This window comes from Littorina saxatilis, linkage group LG6 (genome assembly GCF_037325665.1).
Source record: "Littorina saxatilis isolate snail1 linkage group LG6, US_GU_Lsax_2.0, whole genome shotgun sequence".
NCBI lineage: Eukaryota > Metazoa > Mollusca > Gastropoda > Littorinimorpha > Littorinidae > Littorina > Littorina saxatilis.
Genome location: NC_090250.1, coordinates 44,041,387 through 44,054,007, shown reverse-complemented (window position 1 = coordinate 44,054,007; position 12,621 = coordinate 44,041,387). Strand labels below are relative to the sequence as shown.

At 50.3% G+C, this 12,621-nt stretch overlaps 1 protein-coding gene across 4 annotated transcripts in view; it reads left to right on the top strand.

Annotated features, from left to right (window-relative positions):
- Positions 1-12,621, top strand: part of LOC138969300 (E3 ubiquitin-protein ligase HERC2-like) — a 156,792-nt gene that overhangs the window by 84,978 nt on the left and 59,193 nt on the right. For all 4 annotated transcript variants that reach the window (XM_070342057.1, XM_070342056.1, XM_070342054.1 and 1 more), the window contains 8 exons: positions 230-401; positions 945-1,264; positions 1,561-1,870; positions 2,662-2,834; positions 2,982-3,158; positions 3,727-3,844; positions 5,716-5,826; positions 6,292-6,400. In XM_070342057.1, the coding sequence (XP_070198158.1) occupies positions 230-401; positions 945-1,264; positions 1,561-1,870; positions 2,662-2,834; positions 2,982-3,158; positions 3,727-3,844; positions 5,716-5,826; positions 6,292-6,400 (1,490 nt within the window). The remainder of the gene's footprint in view (positions 1-229; positions 402-944; positions 1,265-1,560; positions 1,871-2,661; positions 2,835-2,981; positions 3,159-3,726; positions 3,845-5,715; positions 5,827-6,291; positions 6,401-12,621) is intronic.

Sequence of the window (12,621 nt, the reverse complement as noted above, 5' to 3'; positions counted from 1 at the left end):
CATTTGATGTTGAAATTCACACTTGATGCATGCATCTCTTAGCTATATGCTGAGGAAGTAGCCCCATTAGCGGTATTTTGGTGGATTCAAGTGAGCATACATCTTCAAATGCTGTAAATCTGTGAAATGCTGTCAAGTAGGCAATGTCGTGGTAACAGACCATCTTCATAGACTGCAGCAGCATACTTATACTTTTTCCAGGACTTGAATGAAAGTTGTGTGTGTGCAGTTGCCAGTGGTGGAGTTTCGTGTGGACAGAATGCCTCTGTCAGAAGAGGCCCTGTCCCTCTGGGCGCGCTTCCTCAGTCTGGGCATGAACATCCTGCGCTCAGCCGACCGTGACAAGGACATCATGCGTGCCCCTTTGGCCACAAGCACTGGCAGCATTGAACCAGTTCCATGTGAGTTGTGACTGATGTCTGTCTGTCTGTCTGTCTGTCTGTCTGTTGGTCTGCTCATCCGTCCGTCTGACAGTCTGCTTGTTCGCTCATCTCTGTTTGTCTGTCTTGGTCTGCTTGTAAGTCTGTTTGTTTCTAGATCATGGTGGTATGTGGATTCTTTTCGTTAGGTTTCTGAACGTTTCAGTCTCACCGACTGTACAGTACGCGTGTACACAAGTGCTATGATAGTTATTGTGTTAAACTCCGCCTTGAGCGTAGACTTTACTACGACAGTAATCCCTCACCCCCTTTTTTAAGGCCTTCAAAACTCTCAGAAAATCAAATCTTCAAAAGAGGCTGTCTTAAAATTTAGGTAGATTTATTGAGGTTATGAACAGAAAATCTGAAAAAGCAAAGTCTTAAAAGAGGGCAAGTTTTAAATTGGGGTGTCTCAAAAGTGTGTTCCACTGTATTTATTATGCTACTTGTCCTAGAATGTATAAACCTCCACAACAAAGAAATACAACAATCAAAATAAACCACTTTCTCTACTTGCAACCACAGCCTCCACACCGACCAGCCAAGACCTGATCAAGCAGCAGATCCTGCTGGGACAGATGCGGGCGGCTGCCTGTCTATACCGCCATCAGGGCAACCTGCGCAGCATTCTCTCCCAGCCTGTGCCGGTGGATCCGAACCCTAACTCCACCCACTCCCTGCTACTGGCCGCCCAGGGCCTGTTCCACGAGGGGGCGGGGTCGGAGGAGGAGGGAGGGCTTGGAGGGGATGCAGGGCCTCATCAGTCCAATCTGCTGCAGCAGATCCTGATGGTGGCCACCCAGCCCTCGCCGCTCAAGGCCATGTTTAGTATGGAGGAGATGCAGGTAGGCGATAGTCATTTAAGGGGTGGGGAAGTCGCCCCAAGCGTGAGAGCGTCCCACCTTGCCTGCTGGGACAGTTTCTGTACCAAATACACGGAAGGTCACGCCCATGAAGCATGTTGCTGAGGCATGCTGGTTCCTTTTGAAGGCAGATCTGGCTCAAATTGTTTAGGGATGAAGAAAAAATAAAATTCACTCCTGTTGCCAATTTTACCTAAAACTTCATCAAATTTCTGATGTTTGAGTTTGTACATTTTTTTTAATGTGATATGATTATAATTAAATTTGATTTCACCCAGGTGGCGGCCGTAGAGGTGTGCCAGTACCTACAGGCAGAGGTGGAAACACCCACCATCGAGGCTTCCATGGATTCTGGCTCGGATGATGAACACATGACAGAGGCCTTGGCCTCAGCAGTGGCTGTTGCCAGTGCCGCTCCCCCCAGCATGAAGAAGCTGTTTGAGATGCCAGGCGCCATTGCCAGACCCACCCCTTCCAAGCAGAAGAAGATGAAAGCTGCTGCGCCCGCTCCTGCCTCCCCCATCGTCAGTCAGCTGGTGGAGATGGGCTTCCCCAGGAAGAGCGTGGAGTTTGCTGAGAAATCCTTGTGTGAGTTGAAGTTGATTTGCTGATTTTGTATGTGTGTCACGTTGCAGGGATGAGATTTTTTTTTACTTATTCACGGATTTCTGTTATTTTCAATGCACCAGAGAAGATTTTTGAGATCACTACACTGTACGATTTTGCATCATTTATAAAAAAAATTTAAAAAAGGGGTTTTGTGGGCATATTTTTAGGTGTTTTCATATAAAAAATATTGGACAAGAGCACGTGTCTCCAACACTCCCATTGCTAGTGATTGGCCCCTCAAATGTTTGGCAGAGGTTTTGCAAGAAAAGGTCACTCTCCCACAACACATACAAACCCGACAGTTATTATCGAAATTCGTCTTTTGCAGACTATTTTAAAGGTCATGGTAATGGCTATACATCTGTCCAGGCTTTCAAACGGAATAAGAGCATTCTTTCACCTGAACACATACCTAAAACGATAGTGCACGTGGCTGCATTCTGCTTAGGCCAACAACAAAAAAAAGTCTGTTTACGGTAAAATAGGCCAAAAAAATAGGGTCTGTAGGTCGGGAAATTTTTTTTTTCTCCAAAAAAACATATTTTTAAGTTATTTTGCCAAAAAACAGACTTTTTTGTCTGTTTTTAATGTTTCTTTTTTTCTTTTTTTTTCCCCCCAAATGCCAAAAAAAAGTCTAGGGTTGCGCAAAAAAATAGGGTCGGTCGGGATACCGTAAACAGACTTTTTTTGGGGGGGCCTTAGAGGAAACATTTTTTGCTGAAGTGATTGTGTCATTTATAGAACTAACTCAACAATGTTACATGTTGCAGCGAGCGAGCTGTACGGCACGCTGGACCCTCCCAGCGTGGAGAGCGTGGTTAGCTGGCTGCTAGAGCATCCGTGCATACCTCGCGACGAATCTGACTCCGACTCCAACAGCTATGATATGCACTCCGACACGGACTCCATGTCTGACGACTTTGCAGAACTCGATTCCTATGAGGTCAGTTGACACTTTTATTTGATTCAGAATAGACTATTTTTTTTAATAACTCTGTCACTGCTTAAACACGCATACGTTCACACACGCGCAGGCACACACACGCTGACTCTCACAGTGAATAGTAATCTTGAGATTTTCCCTGTTCAGTCAAACGCCCCAGTGGAGATCATTGGTGGCACAGCACTCTACAAAAAGAAGACGGACTTCATGAACAATGATGACTATGCCGTGTACGTGCGTGACAACATCCAGGTTGGCATGATGGTGCGCTGCTGCAAAACCTACGAGGAGGTGCACGAGGGTGACATTGGAAAAGTTCTCAAGGTCAGTAAATTGGGTCACGGTCAGCTAGTTTTTTAAGACTGATCTTGTATTGGTTCAGCTAGGCCACATTAGAGTCAAACACTGCATTGCTGTCAAGAGTTATATATGGGTTCACCTCCTCCTTATGTATTTTTTCCTTTCTTTTTCCCCTTCTCTTTTTTTCAATAGTTTGAACATAAATCTGTAAAAATTAGGTAAAATAAGAGAGAGTCTGAAAATTGAGGTAAATTTGCAAGTCTTATTTATCCGAAAAGTCCAGTGGGCAGTTGTCGAGGGGCATGTGTCCTGGGGGGCAGAGAGTCCTGAAAAGTCCAGTGGGCAGTTGTCGAGGGGCATGTGTCCGGGGGGGCATAGAGCCCTGAAAAGTCCAGTGGGCAGTTGTTGAGGGGCATGTGTCCGGGGGTCATAGAGTCCTGAAAAGTCCAGTGGGCAGTTGTCGAGGGACATGTGTCCGGGGGGGGGCATAGAGTCCTGAAAAGGGAGGAGGTCTTAAAATCAGGACCTAAACCAGGAGGGGTTCCACTGTATTTGACTTGTTCATTGAAAGTGTGTGTATTTGTGTGAGCAGCTGGACAGAGATGGATTACACGACCTGAACATCCAGGCTGACTGGCAGAAAAAGACAGGAACGTACTGGGTGCGCTACATCCATGTGGAGCAGCTGGGTTTCACCAATTTGTCCAGAGGTCAGTGTTTTCTTCACAGCTTTGCCATGGGGTCGGGTGACTGTGAGCTTTGCCATGGGGTCGGGTGACTGTGAGCTTTGCCATGGGGTCGGGTGACTGAGCTTTGCCATGGGGTCGGGTGACTGTGAGCTTTGCCATGGGGTCGGGTGACTGTGAGCTTTGCCATGGGGTCGGGTGACTGTGAGCTTTGCCATGGGGTCGGGTGACTGTGAGCTTTGCCATGGGGTCGGGTGACTGTGAGCTTTGCCATGGGGTCGGGTGACTGTGAGCTTTGCCATGGTGTCGGGTGACTGTGAGCTTTGCCATGGGGTTGGGTGACTGTGAGCTTTGCCATGGGGTCGGGTGACTGTGAGCGGGGATGCGGAAAGTAATGTTGTAATATTTTAGTCGTAGGTGCAAAGATGGCAAAAATATTCGGGAAAGATGAGCTAAACTAAGGAGCATCTCAAGATTTCATTTAAGCCCACAAGGAAATTAGCTTGGCAGTTCAGCAATCACTCGCACTCCAAACCTTTTTCTCAAGCTCAGTTGTTTGTATGTGTCCACACTCATACACAAACCAAACAATAGTCGCGAAAGTCCATGCATGCACATTAACACACACCAAATGGAAATTGAAATGGGGAAATGATAGTACAATAGCACAACATCAGTACGAAATTGCACATCAGGTGCCTGTGAATATTAAAGGCCACCAAATGGTGGCAGCAATCTGCAAAAATATCAAAAATGATGTCAAATTTCAGAGGTGGTCCAGACCTGGGAACCCATACGATTTCGCCGTATTTTGTACGCATGATTGTCGAGAATACGCTCAGTACGGTCAGTGGGAAAAAAATACGACGAGAAAAATTCCTAGACTACTTTTCTTCACAAGCCCATCCTGAAGCCGATCTAGTATTTTGGCACATGATTACGTCACTATATTAGCCGCCGTCGAAAAAAATATAATCGGATCGTGTCAATCAATCAAAACAACCAGGCAAACAAAAGTACGGTATTTGGCGAAATCGGCTCTGAGAATAAACAAGTGAAACAAAGAAGAAAAGTGAAAAAGTTTGAAGAAAAATATCACACACACACAATTTGTAACCAACACACCCATGTAGTCCCGCCCGGAATAAGCTTTCTTGGGATGGTTTACGACTTTTGCGCACATTTCGAGCAGACGAAAACACAACATATGGCGGCTCTCGCTCCTCCAACTATCGCCGAGACACAAAAAACCGAAATCCTGATACATCCGGTGTTTCTCTGTACGCTTGTCACGACGACTTGTTGACAAACGAAGATTCGCGAAAGAAAGAAAAAAGCGCCGAGTCTTGAGTAGAGAGCTAATAAAGTACCGGTAATCGCTAATCGAGCGAAATGAAAATCCGCGTCGACTTCCATTAGGTGAATGCTATTCAAGTTTAGGTGACGTTTTAGCAGCATCTTTTTATAAGCCGCAATGCGATTTTTTTTTTTTAAAGTCGCGGCTTGTAGTCCGTCAAATACGGTACAGTTTTTGTCAGTAAAAATTGAAAAAAGCATATGTTTTAAATGTATAGGTAAACTTAATTAACGGTGTGACGGACGCGCATGAGGCATGTTTTAATCATGGATGTGCAAACGCTGTGTGAAGTACGCTCATTTTTTTGAAAATACACCAAGTTTGTTTGAGAATACTCAAAGTGCAAAACAGGGGTTCCCAGGTCTGCTGGTCAGAGTTTGAAAAGAATGTTCACATGAAAGCTGAAATAGCCACTTGTTGTATAATAATACATAATATTTACTTTGTTCGAGACTGTGCATGTTAGTGCATTTATATATAGACATGTCTCGATTCAAACCATGTAGACATTCAGGACGTTCCTCACTTTGTTTTCCAGACACGGTTCAGACCATCAGGGTGATGGACAGGGTGCGAGTGAAGCAGTCCGTGACCACACCCACCTACAAGTGGGGCTCCGTCACGCATGGCAGCATCGGTACTGTCACAGGTACAGGAATACGGCAACAAGTTTGAAATATGCTGTCATGTTTGTGTTTTACAAAGACTTGCATGCAAAAAAATAAGAAGAAAGTGGAGACTATGTTATTGTACTTTTTGGGAAGAAAAATGTAATTCATCATGCGAGACAGACTGTCACAGTACTTTTGCAACTGAAATGTAATTGACACCGAGACACATGTTTTTCATTTTTATTTTCTTTCAAAGTTTCGTTGTCTGCCCATTTTTTGTTTCTCGAAGTCTGTTTTTAACTTATTTTTTACATGTTATGAAAATACAATTATTTTACGTGTGAAAGATGTTCTTACAAGAGGTCTGAAATTTACTGGAAAATAGAAAGGCGATACTGATATGACAAGAATGTTGACGAGGCAAAACACCATTTACTGCTCTCTCCATTCTGCCTGCAGAAATTGGCACAATGTTTTGATATGCTTGCCTTTTGTATGTGCAGCCATCAACCCGAACGGTCGTGACGTGACGGTGGACTTCCCCCAGCAGGCTCACTGGACAGGGGTCATTGAGGAGATGGAGCTTGTGCCCAGCGTGCACCCACACGTCACGTCAGTACACACTCTTATCTGGCTGATAAGTAACACTTTTCTGACAGGCCAACATCAGCCATGTACAGTGGAAACCTCTTTGAAGACACCCAAATGTACAACTCCATATTTTTTAAGACCTTGCTTTCTCAGACTTCCAGTTCATAACATGTAAATTTACCCCCATTTCTTCTTCTTCTTCTGCGTTCGTGGGCTGACACTCCCACGTACACTCGTGTTTTTTGCACGAGTGGAATTAAATTACATATTCCTACTCCGAATCACATGTAGCAGTTGACTCAGTCTAAAGTGCTAGGTCTGAAAAGGCTACCCGTCTAAGGGGAGCAACCCCAACTAAAAAAGTGTAAACGTAGCTATGGTAATGACGACGCACCCAGGGAGTTACCTCCCCTCCTGCGTACTACGTCACTACTGCTACTGACCACGTGACCCCTATCATTCGACACTTCAGCTTTCTAGGGAGCAGGTCGTGAATTTTTTGGCTCTAGTGGAAGTTCGCTGTTTGGTGTTTGCTTAGACACCCACCGGCACCCACACCCGTCTCTTCACCCGCTGCACTGGTAGTTGGTGAGCTCGTTCCTTTACTTGTATCGAACGTAATTTTTCAGTTGCTACTTGAAATTTTCGGCCACGTGTTGGTCACGTATTTTGTGGTAGCCATTTTGGAATTTTGTGTCTCCATTTTGTTGTCAGCATGTCTGACGGAGACAAAAAGCGCGAGCGCGGCAAGGCTGATGCGAAGGGGAAAATTAAACCCAAGTCTTCCACTTCTGTCCCTAAGCCTATTTTGGTTGTTGTTTCTGACGCGGCTAATAATGCTGTTATGACGGTCCCTATTTCTGCCCCAAATGACCAGCCGGTTGGGGGGCAGTCTAATCAACCTACGCGTACCGTTGTTTCTCGCTCGTCTTCTCTGCCTCTTGCAGATTCGACGTCGCTGGTTTCATCGTTGCTTTCTTCGCTGGTTCCCGAGCTTCGCACGTTGGTGAGAGAGGAGATGGTGCGTTCTCAGCCTTCGACTTCCGTTGTCCCGTCGATGGCTTCCTTTCCGCTTCCGGCTGTGACGCTGTCCTTGACCGAGGCGGTTGCTTCTGTGCCTTCTACCGCTGTGGTTGGCGACGCAAGTAAGTTGGGCTTGTCCGTAGGTCCTCGTGAGGCCGCTGGACGCTCCCTGCTGGGAAGCAGCCCTTTTCGGCGGGTTCACGACCCGCAAACCCCTGTTCGTTCTCACTTTGGCTTCACGGAAGACCATCGTGTCGATGAGCAATGGCGGCATTTGGTTCAGGCTTCGACGCTTCCGGCACTCGCCGGAAGTGTAGGTCCTCCGACGTACGCACCCGCTGGGGTCGTTTCCGGAGTCGACCAGCCGGTTCCGTCTGCTGCGCTTCCGGCACTCGCCGGAAGCATAGGTCCCCCGATGTACGCACCCGCTGGGGTCTTTTCCGGGGTTGACCGGACGTGGCCCTCTGGGCAATCGGCCTTCCGGCCGCCGTCCACAGTGTCTGCGCTTCCGCCTTTCGCGGTCGCGTCTGATACTTTTCCGGCTCAGACCGGATCTGCTGCTTCTTCCGCTTCCGCTTCCTCTCGGGTGGCGGTCGCGGGGGGGCATCACCAGCCCTTTGGGCAGGTGTCTCAGCCCTGGCCGGGGCAGTCAGCGCTTCCGTCTTCGGTTGTTGCTTCGACTGCGGTTCCGGTTCCGGCGGCTGTGGGCATGCCGTCCTCTTACTCTTTCCCTATTCAGGGCATGAGTTCGGATGGCATTGGAGTGGACGGGTTTCCGGTTTCCGGTTACGGTGTTCACCGCCCTTCTACCAGCAACGTGGACTTCGGTCCTTCGCCGGATGTTTCGGATATTCAGTCCGTCGCCAGCGAGGCTGCACGTGTTGGTTATCCGGAGAGACTCAAAGTGGCTCTTGAGGCCGCTGCTGAGGTCACTTCGAGATATTTCGCGGAAGGGGCTTCGGTCTCGTCGGCTGCCGCTTCGACGGCACCGTCCGCGATGGCTGATTTTCGCTCTGGGAAGGAGGATGACTCATACTTCCGGTTTTTGGAGTCTCCATCCATAGCCTTTCAGCTTTCTCAAGTTTTGGCCAAGCCATCTCCTTCCGGAAGCGGAATTCCTTCACTTCCGGTTCCGCTGCTTGTGCCTCACGGCTCAGTTCCGGAGCTGGCTCAGCAGTGGATGGCTTCGCCTTCTCAGGCTTCTGCATTCGCTCTGTCGTCTCACAAGCGGTTGGTTTTGCAGAAGTCTCCTAGGAACTTGTTGGATGCTTTCGCTCTCCCGCGTTCATCTTTGACAGTTCCTCCGGAGATGCTTGCCTTGTTGGCCAAGCCTATCAAGAAGGATGACGGCGTGCTCTTTTCTGAGAACACGCTGATTGCTTCTGAAGAGGCAGGGCGTCAGCAGCTGGAGCTTGCCTCCATTGCTGAGACTCTCATTCGGGCCCTCTCTCGTGCCCTCACTGATTCGCTGAATCCGTTCTCTCTCAGCGAGGATCAGGATGCGGATGACGTCTCCACTTTGTTGGCCGCTCTTGCGAGGGTCAATGAAGAACAGATGAGACTTTCTGCTGTGCACTATGCGCACTCTGTTATGTGTCGTCGGGATCTATTTCTGTCACACTCTCAGTTTTCGGATCAGGCGACCAAGGACACTTTGCGTGCCTCACCGGTCTTGGAGGGTTCCCTCTTTGGGCATCTCGTTTTTGATGCCCGAAGACAGGAAATTCAGGCTAACAGGGACCAGCAGTTCTCTGACTTTTCCCTGCACAGCCTTAAGCAGTCCAAGCAGTCTCAGCCTTCTCAGCCGAAGCAGGCTAAGGTTGCTGGCCCTCCCAAACCGGCAGACAAGGGTCGGGGACGTTCCTCTTCTCGGGGCTCGAGAAGACGACCGTCTTCCGGCAGGGGGAGAGGCGGCTCTGGAAGCAAGCCTCACCCCCAATGAAGTGCTCCCGATCTCCCCCCCACCCCGCCCTCCACTCTGGTGATGGCGGGGGGCCCTTCCCGGGCACTTTCCCACTGGCTCGTGTCTGTACAGAGTCAATGGATCGTGGGGGTCGTGAGGTCGGGCTTCCGTCTTCTCTGGAAAGATGGCAAGGCACCTCTGGTCAGGCGTCCGCCGGCGTTCAGGCCTCCCTCCTCGCAGGAAGCCATTTCCGTCCTTCGGTCGGAAATAGACTCCCTGGTGCAGAAGGGCGCAGTGGAGAAAGTCCTCGACCACAGTTCCCCTGGGTTTTACGGACGGCTTTTCGCCGTCCCCAAAGCCTCAGGGGCATGGCGTCCTGTCTTGGACCTGTCGTTCCTCAATACCTTTTTGAGGGAGATAAGGTTCAAGATGGAGACGCCAGCGTCGGTCAGGGACTCTCTCCGCCCGGGAGATTGGGCGACTTCCATCGACCTGACGGATGCATACTTCCATATTCTTATGCATCCAGCCGACCGGAAATGGCTTCGTTTCCGGTGGGCAAGTCAGGTTTACCAGTTTCGCGCCCTTCCTTTCGGCCTGTCTCTCGCCCCTTGGGTCTTCACCATGGTCGTGAGACAGGTCTGCGCGCTGGTGAGGTCGCGGGGTGTCCGGCTACGTGCCTACCTGGACGATTGGCTCATCCTGAGTCAGAGTCAGGCGGGGTGCGAGCAGGATACCCAATCGGTTCTTCGGGAGGCCAACTTGTTTGGCTTCTCGATCAACCGATCAAAGTCGGAGCTGACACCGTGTCAGACGTTCACCTACTTGGGAATGTCTTTCGACACGGTGGCTTGGACTGTCCAGCCCTCTCAGAAGAGGGTGGACAAGCTCCAGGCGTGCATACGCTCCACTTTGCCTCTCCCGAGGGCCTCCCTGCGGACTTTGGCCTCCATCTTAGGGCAGATGGAGTCCATGGCTCTCCTGGTCCCCTTGGGGAGGGTCCACAAACGTCCCTTTCAGCTGGCGCTGAAGCCGTTCGTGGACTCTCCCACGGTGGATTGGAATGCCCTCATCCCTCTCCAGGGATGGTTCCAATCCGCTACCCTTCCGTGGCTGGACACGGAGTGGGTGTGCAGGGGCGTGCCGATAGCCCTTCCTGCCCCAGATTTGGACCTGTTCACGGACGCGTCCTTGATGGGGTGGGGGGCTCACACAGACCAGCTGACGGCGTCAGGTCTGTGGTCGGCAGATCAGAGGATGCAGCACATCAACTTGCTGGAGCTAGAAGCCGTGGCTCTAGCTCTGGACAAGTTCCGGCCCTCCCTTCAGGCCAAGCATGTTCGTCTGTTTACAGACAACACGACAGTGGCAGCTTACATCAACAAGCAGGGAGGGTCGCGGTCTCCGTCGCTTTCGGTCAGGGCCTGCGAGATCCTGATTTGGTGTTCAGAGCATCAAATCAGGCTTTCGGCCAGGTACCTGCCCGGAAGCTTGAACACTCTGGCGGACGCGCTCAGCCGCTCCGACAGAGTGCTTCAAACAGAGTGGACCATCACTCACGGAGCGCTGGATCGTCTCTGGTCTCTTGTGCAGAAACCTCAGGTGGACCTTTTTGCCACCAGGTTCTCGAAGAGACTACCAGTGTTCGTCTCACCATTCCCGGATCCCGAGGCGTGGGAGACGAACGCGATGGACATTTCCTGGTCAGGCCTGGAGGCTTACGCGTTCCCGCCATTCCAGTTACTCACACGAGTTCTCAGGAAGGCGGAGCAGGAGGGCCCGTCCCTCCTGCTGATCGCTCCTCTTTGGCCGTCTCAGCCGTGGTTCCCGGACCTGCTGAGGCTCGCCCAGGGCCCTCCCATTCCTCTCGCTCTCACGCGAGGAGAACTGGTACAGCCTCACACCGGCAGCCTCCACGCAGAGCCTCAGATGCTGAATCTTCACGCGTGGAGGTTGTGCGGTCTTCTCTGAGGCGCAAAGGGGCATCAGATCTGACCATGGACCTGGTAGGACGCTCGCACAGAGCATCTACCTCGTCCGTTTATGAGTCACATTGGAGGGCCTGGGTTACCTGGTGTCACGAGCATCGGCTGGATGCTACGGCGCCCCGCACGATGCATGTGGCGAACCATCTTGCTTTCATGTCCTCTCAGGGAGCTTCTGCTGCCTCGTTGAAAGTAAGAAGATCGGCCATCTCGGCGACCCTACGCCAGATAGGTCGCTCTATAGATGTTAGTGGCGTGATCGCGGGGGTCATCAAGGGCGCTTCCCTTGCTGACGTCAAGTCTCGTACGCCCGTTCCTAAGTGGGATCTCTTATTGGTCATGGAGTTTCTGCGTTCAGCGGATTTTGAACCTCTCAGAGATGCCAGTTTTGCGAATCTTACACGCAAGTCCCTTTTCCTTTTGCTGCTAGCATCGGCACGAAGGGGCAGTGAGATCCACGCTCTCTCCGGTAATTCGGACGACATTTCCTTTGAATCAGATGGGTCCGTTACTTTGCGGTTTCGACCTGAGTTTCTTGCGAAAAACCAGGCTCCCGAGCGAGCTTCTCCTTTGGTTCATGTCAGGCCTTTGTCCACTATTCTGGCTCCGAATGATCCAGACTTAGTAAATTGCCCTGTTAGAGCCCTTCGCATCTACCTTGCCCGTGCTCAGTCTCTTAGATCCGCAGCTCAAAAGCTTTTGTTTATTTCTCTCAATACGGAGAGACATAAGGATATTACTAAGACGACTCTGGCCCGGTGGGTGTCGGCGCTCATTAAGCATGCTTACGAGTGGAGCCGCCGCAATGAAGGGGGGACACAGCCTGTCCTTCCTCTGGAATCAGCTCGGGCTCACGAGACGCGAGCTTGGGCCTCCTCCTTGGCCGTGTTACGATCAAGAAGACTGGAGGAGGTGCTCCACACCGCATACTGGCGTTCCGAGGATGTCTTCATGAATTTTTACCTGCGTGACATCTCGGCTCTTCGCCAGGATGGATCTAGAGCTTTGCCTGCCATGGTGGCAGGAGGTCAGCTCTTGACAAGGATTTGAGAGTGAGTTTGAACTTTTTCTTTCCCACCGCCTTGTTGTTTCAATCTGCTACATGTGATTCGGAGTAGGAATATGTAATTTAATCGAAAATTTTATTGTAAATTTTCATTTAATAAATATACCTACCCGAATCACATATCGTAGTCCCTCCCACCTACCCCGCTTATGATTGGGAGATTTTATTCTTCGAGTCGAATGATAGGGGTCACGTGGTCAGTAGCAGTAGTGACGTAGTACGCAGGAGGGGAGGTAACTCCCTGGGTGCGTCGTCATTACCATAG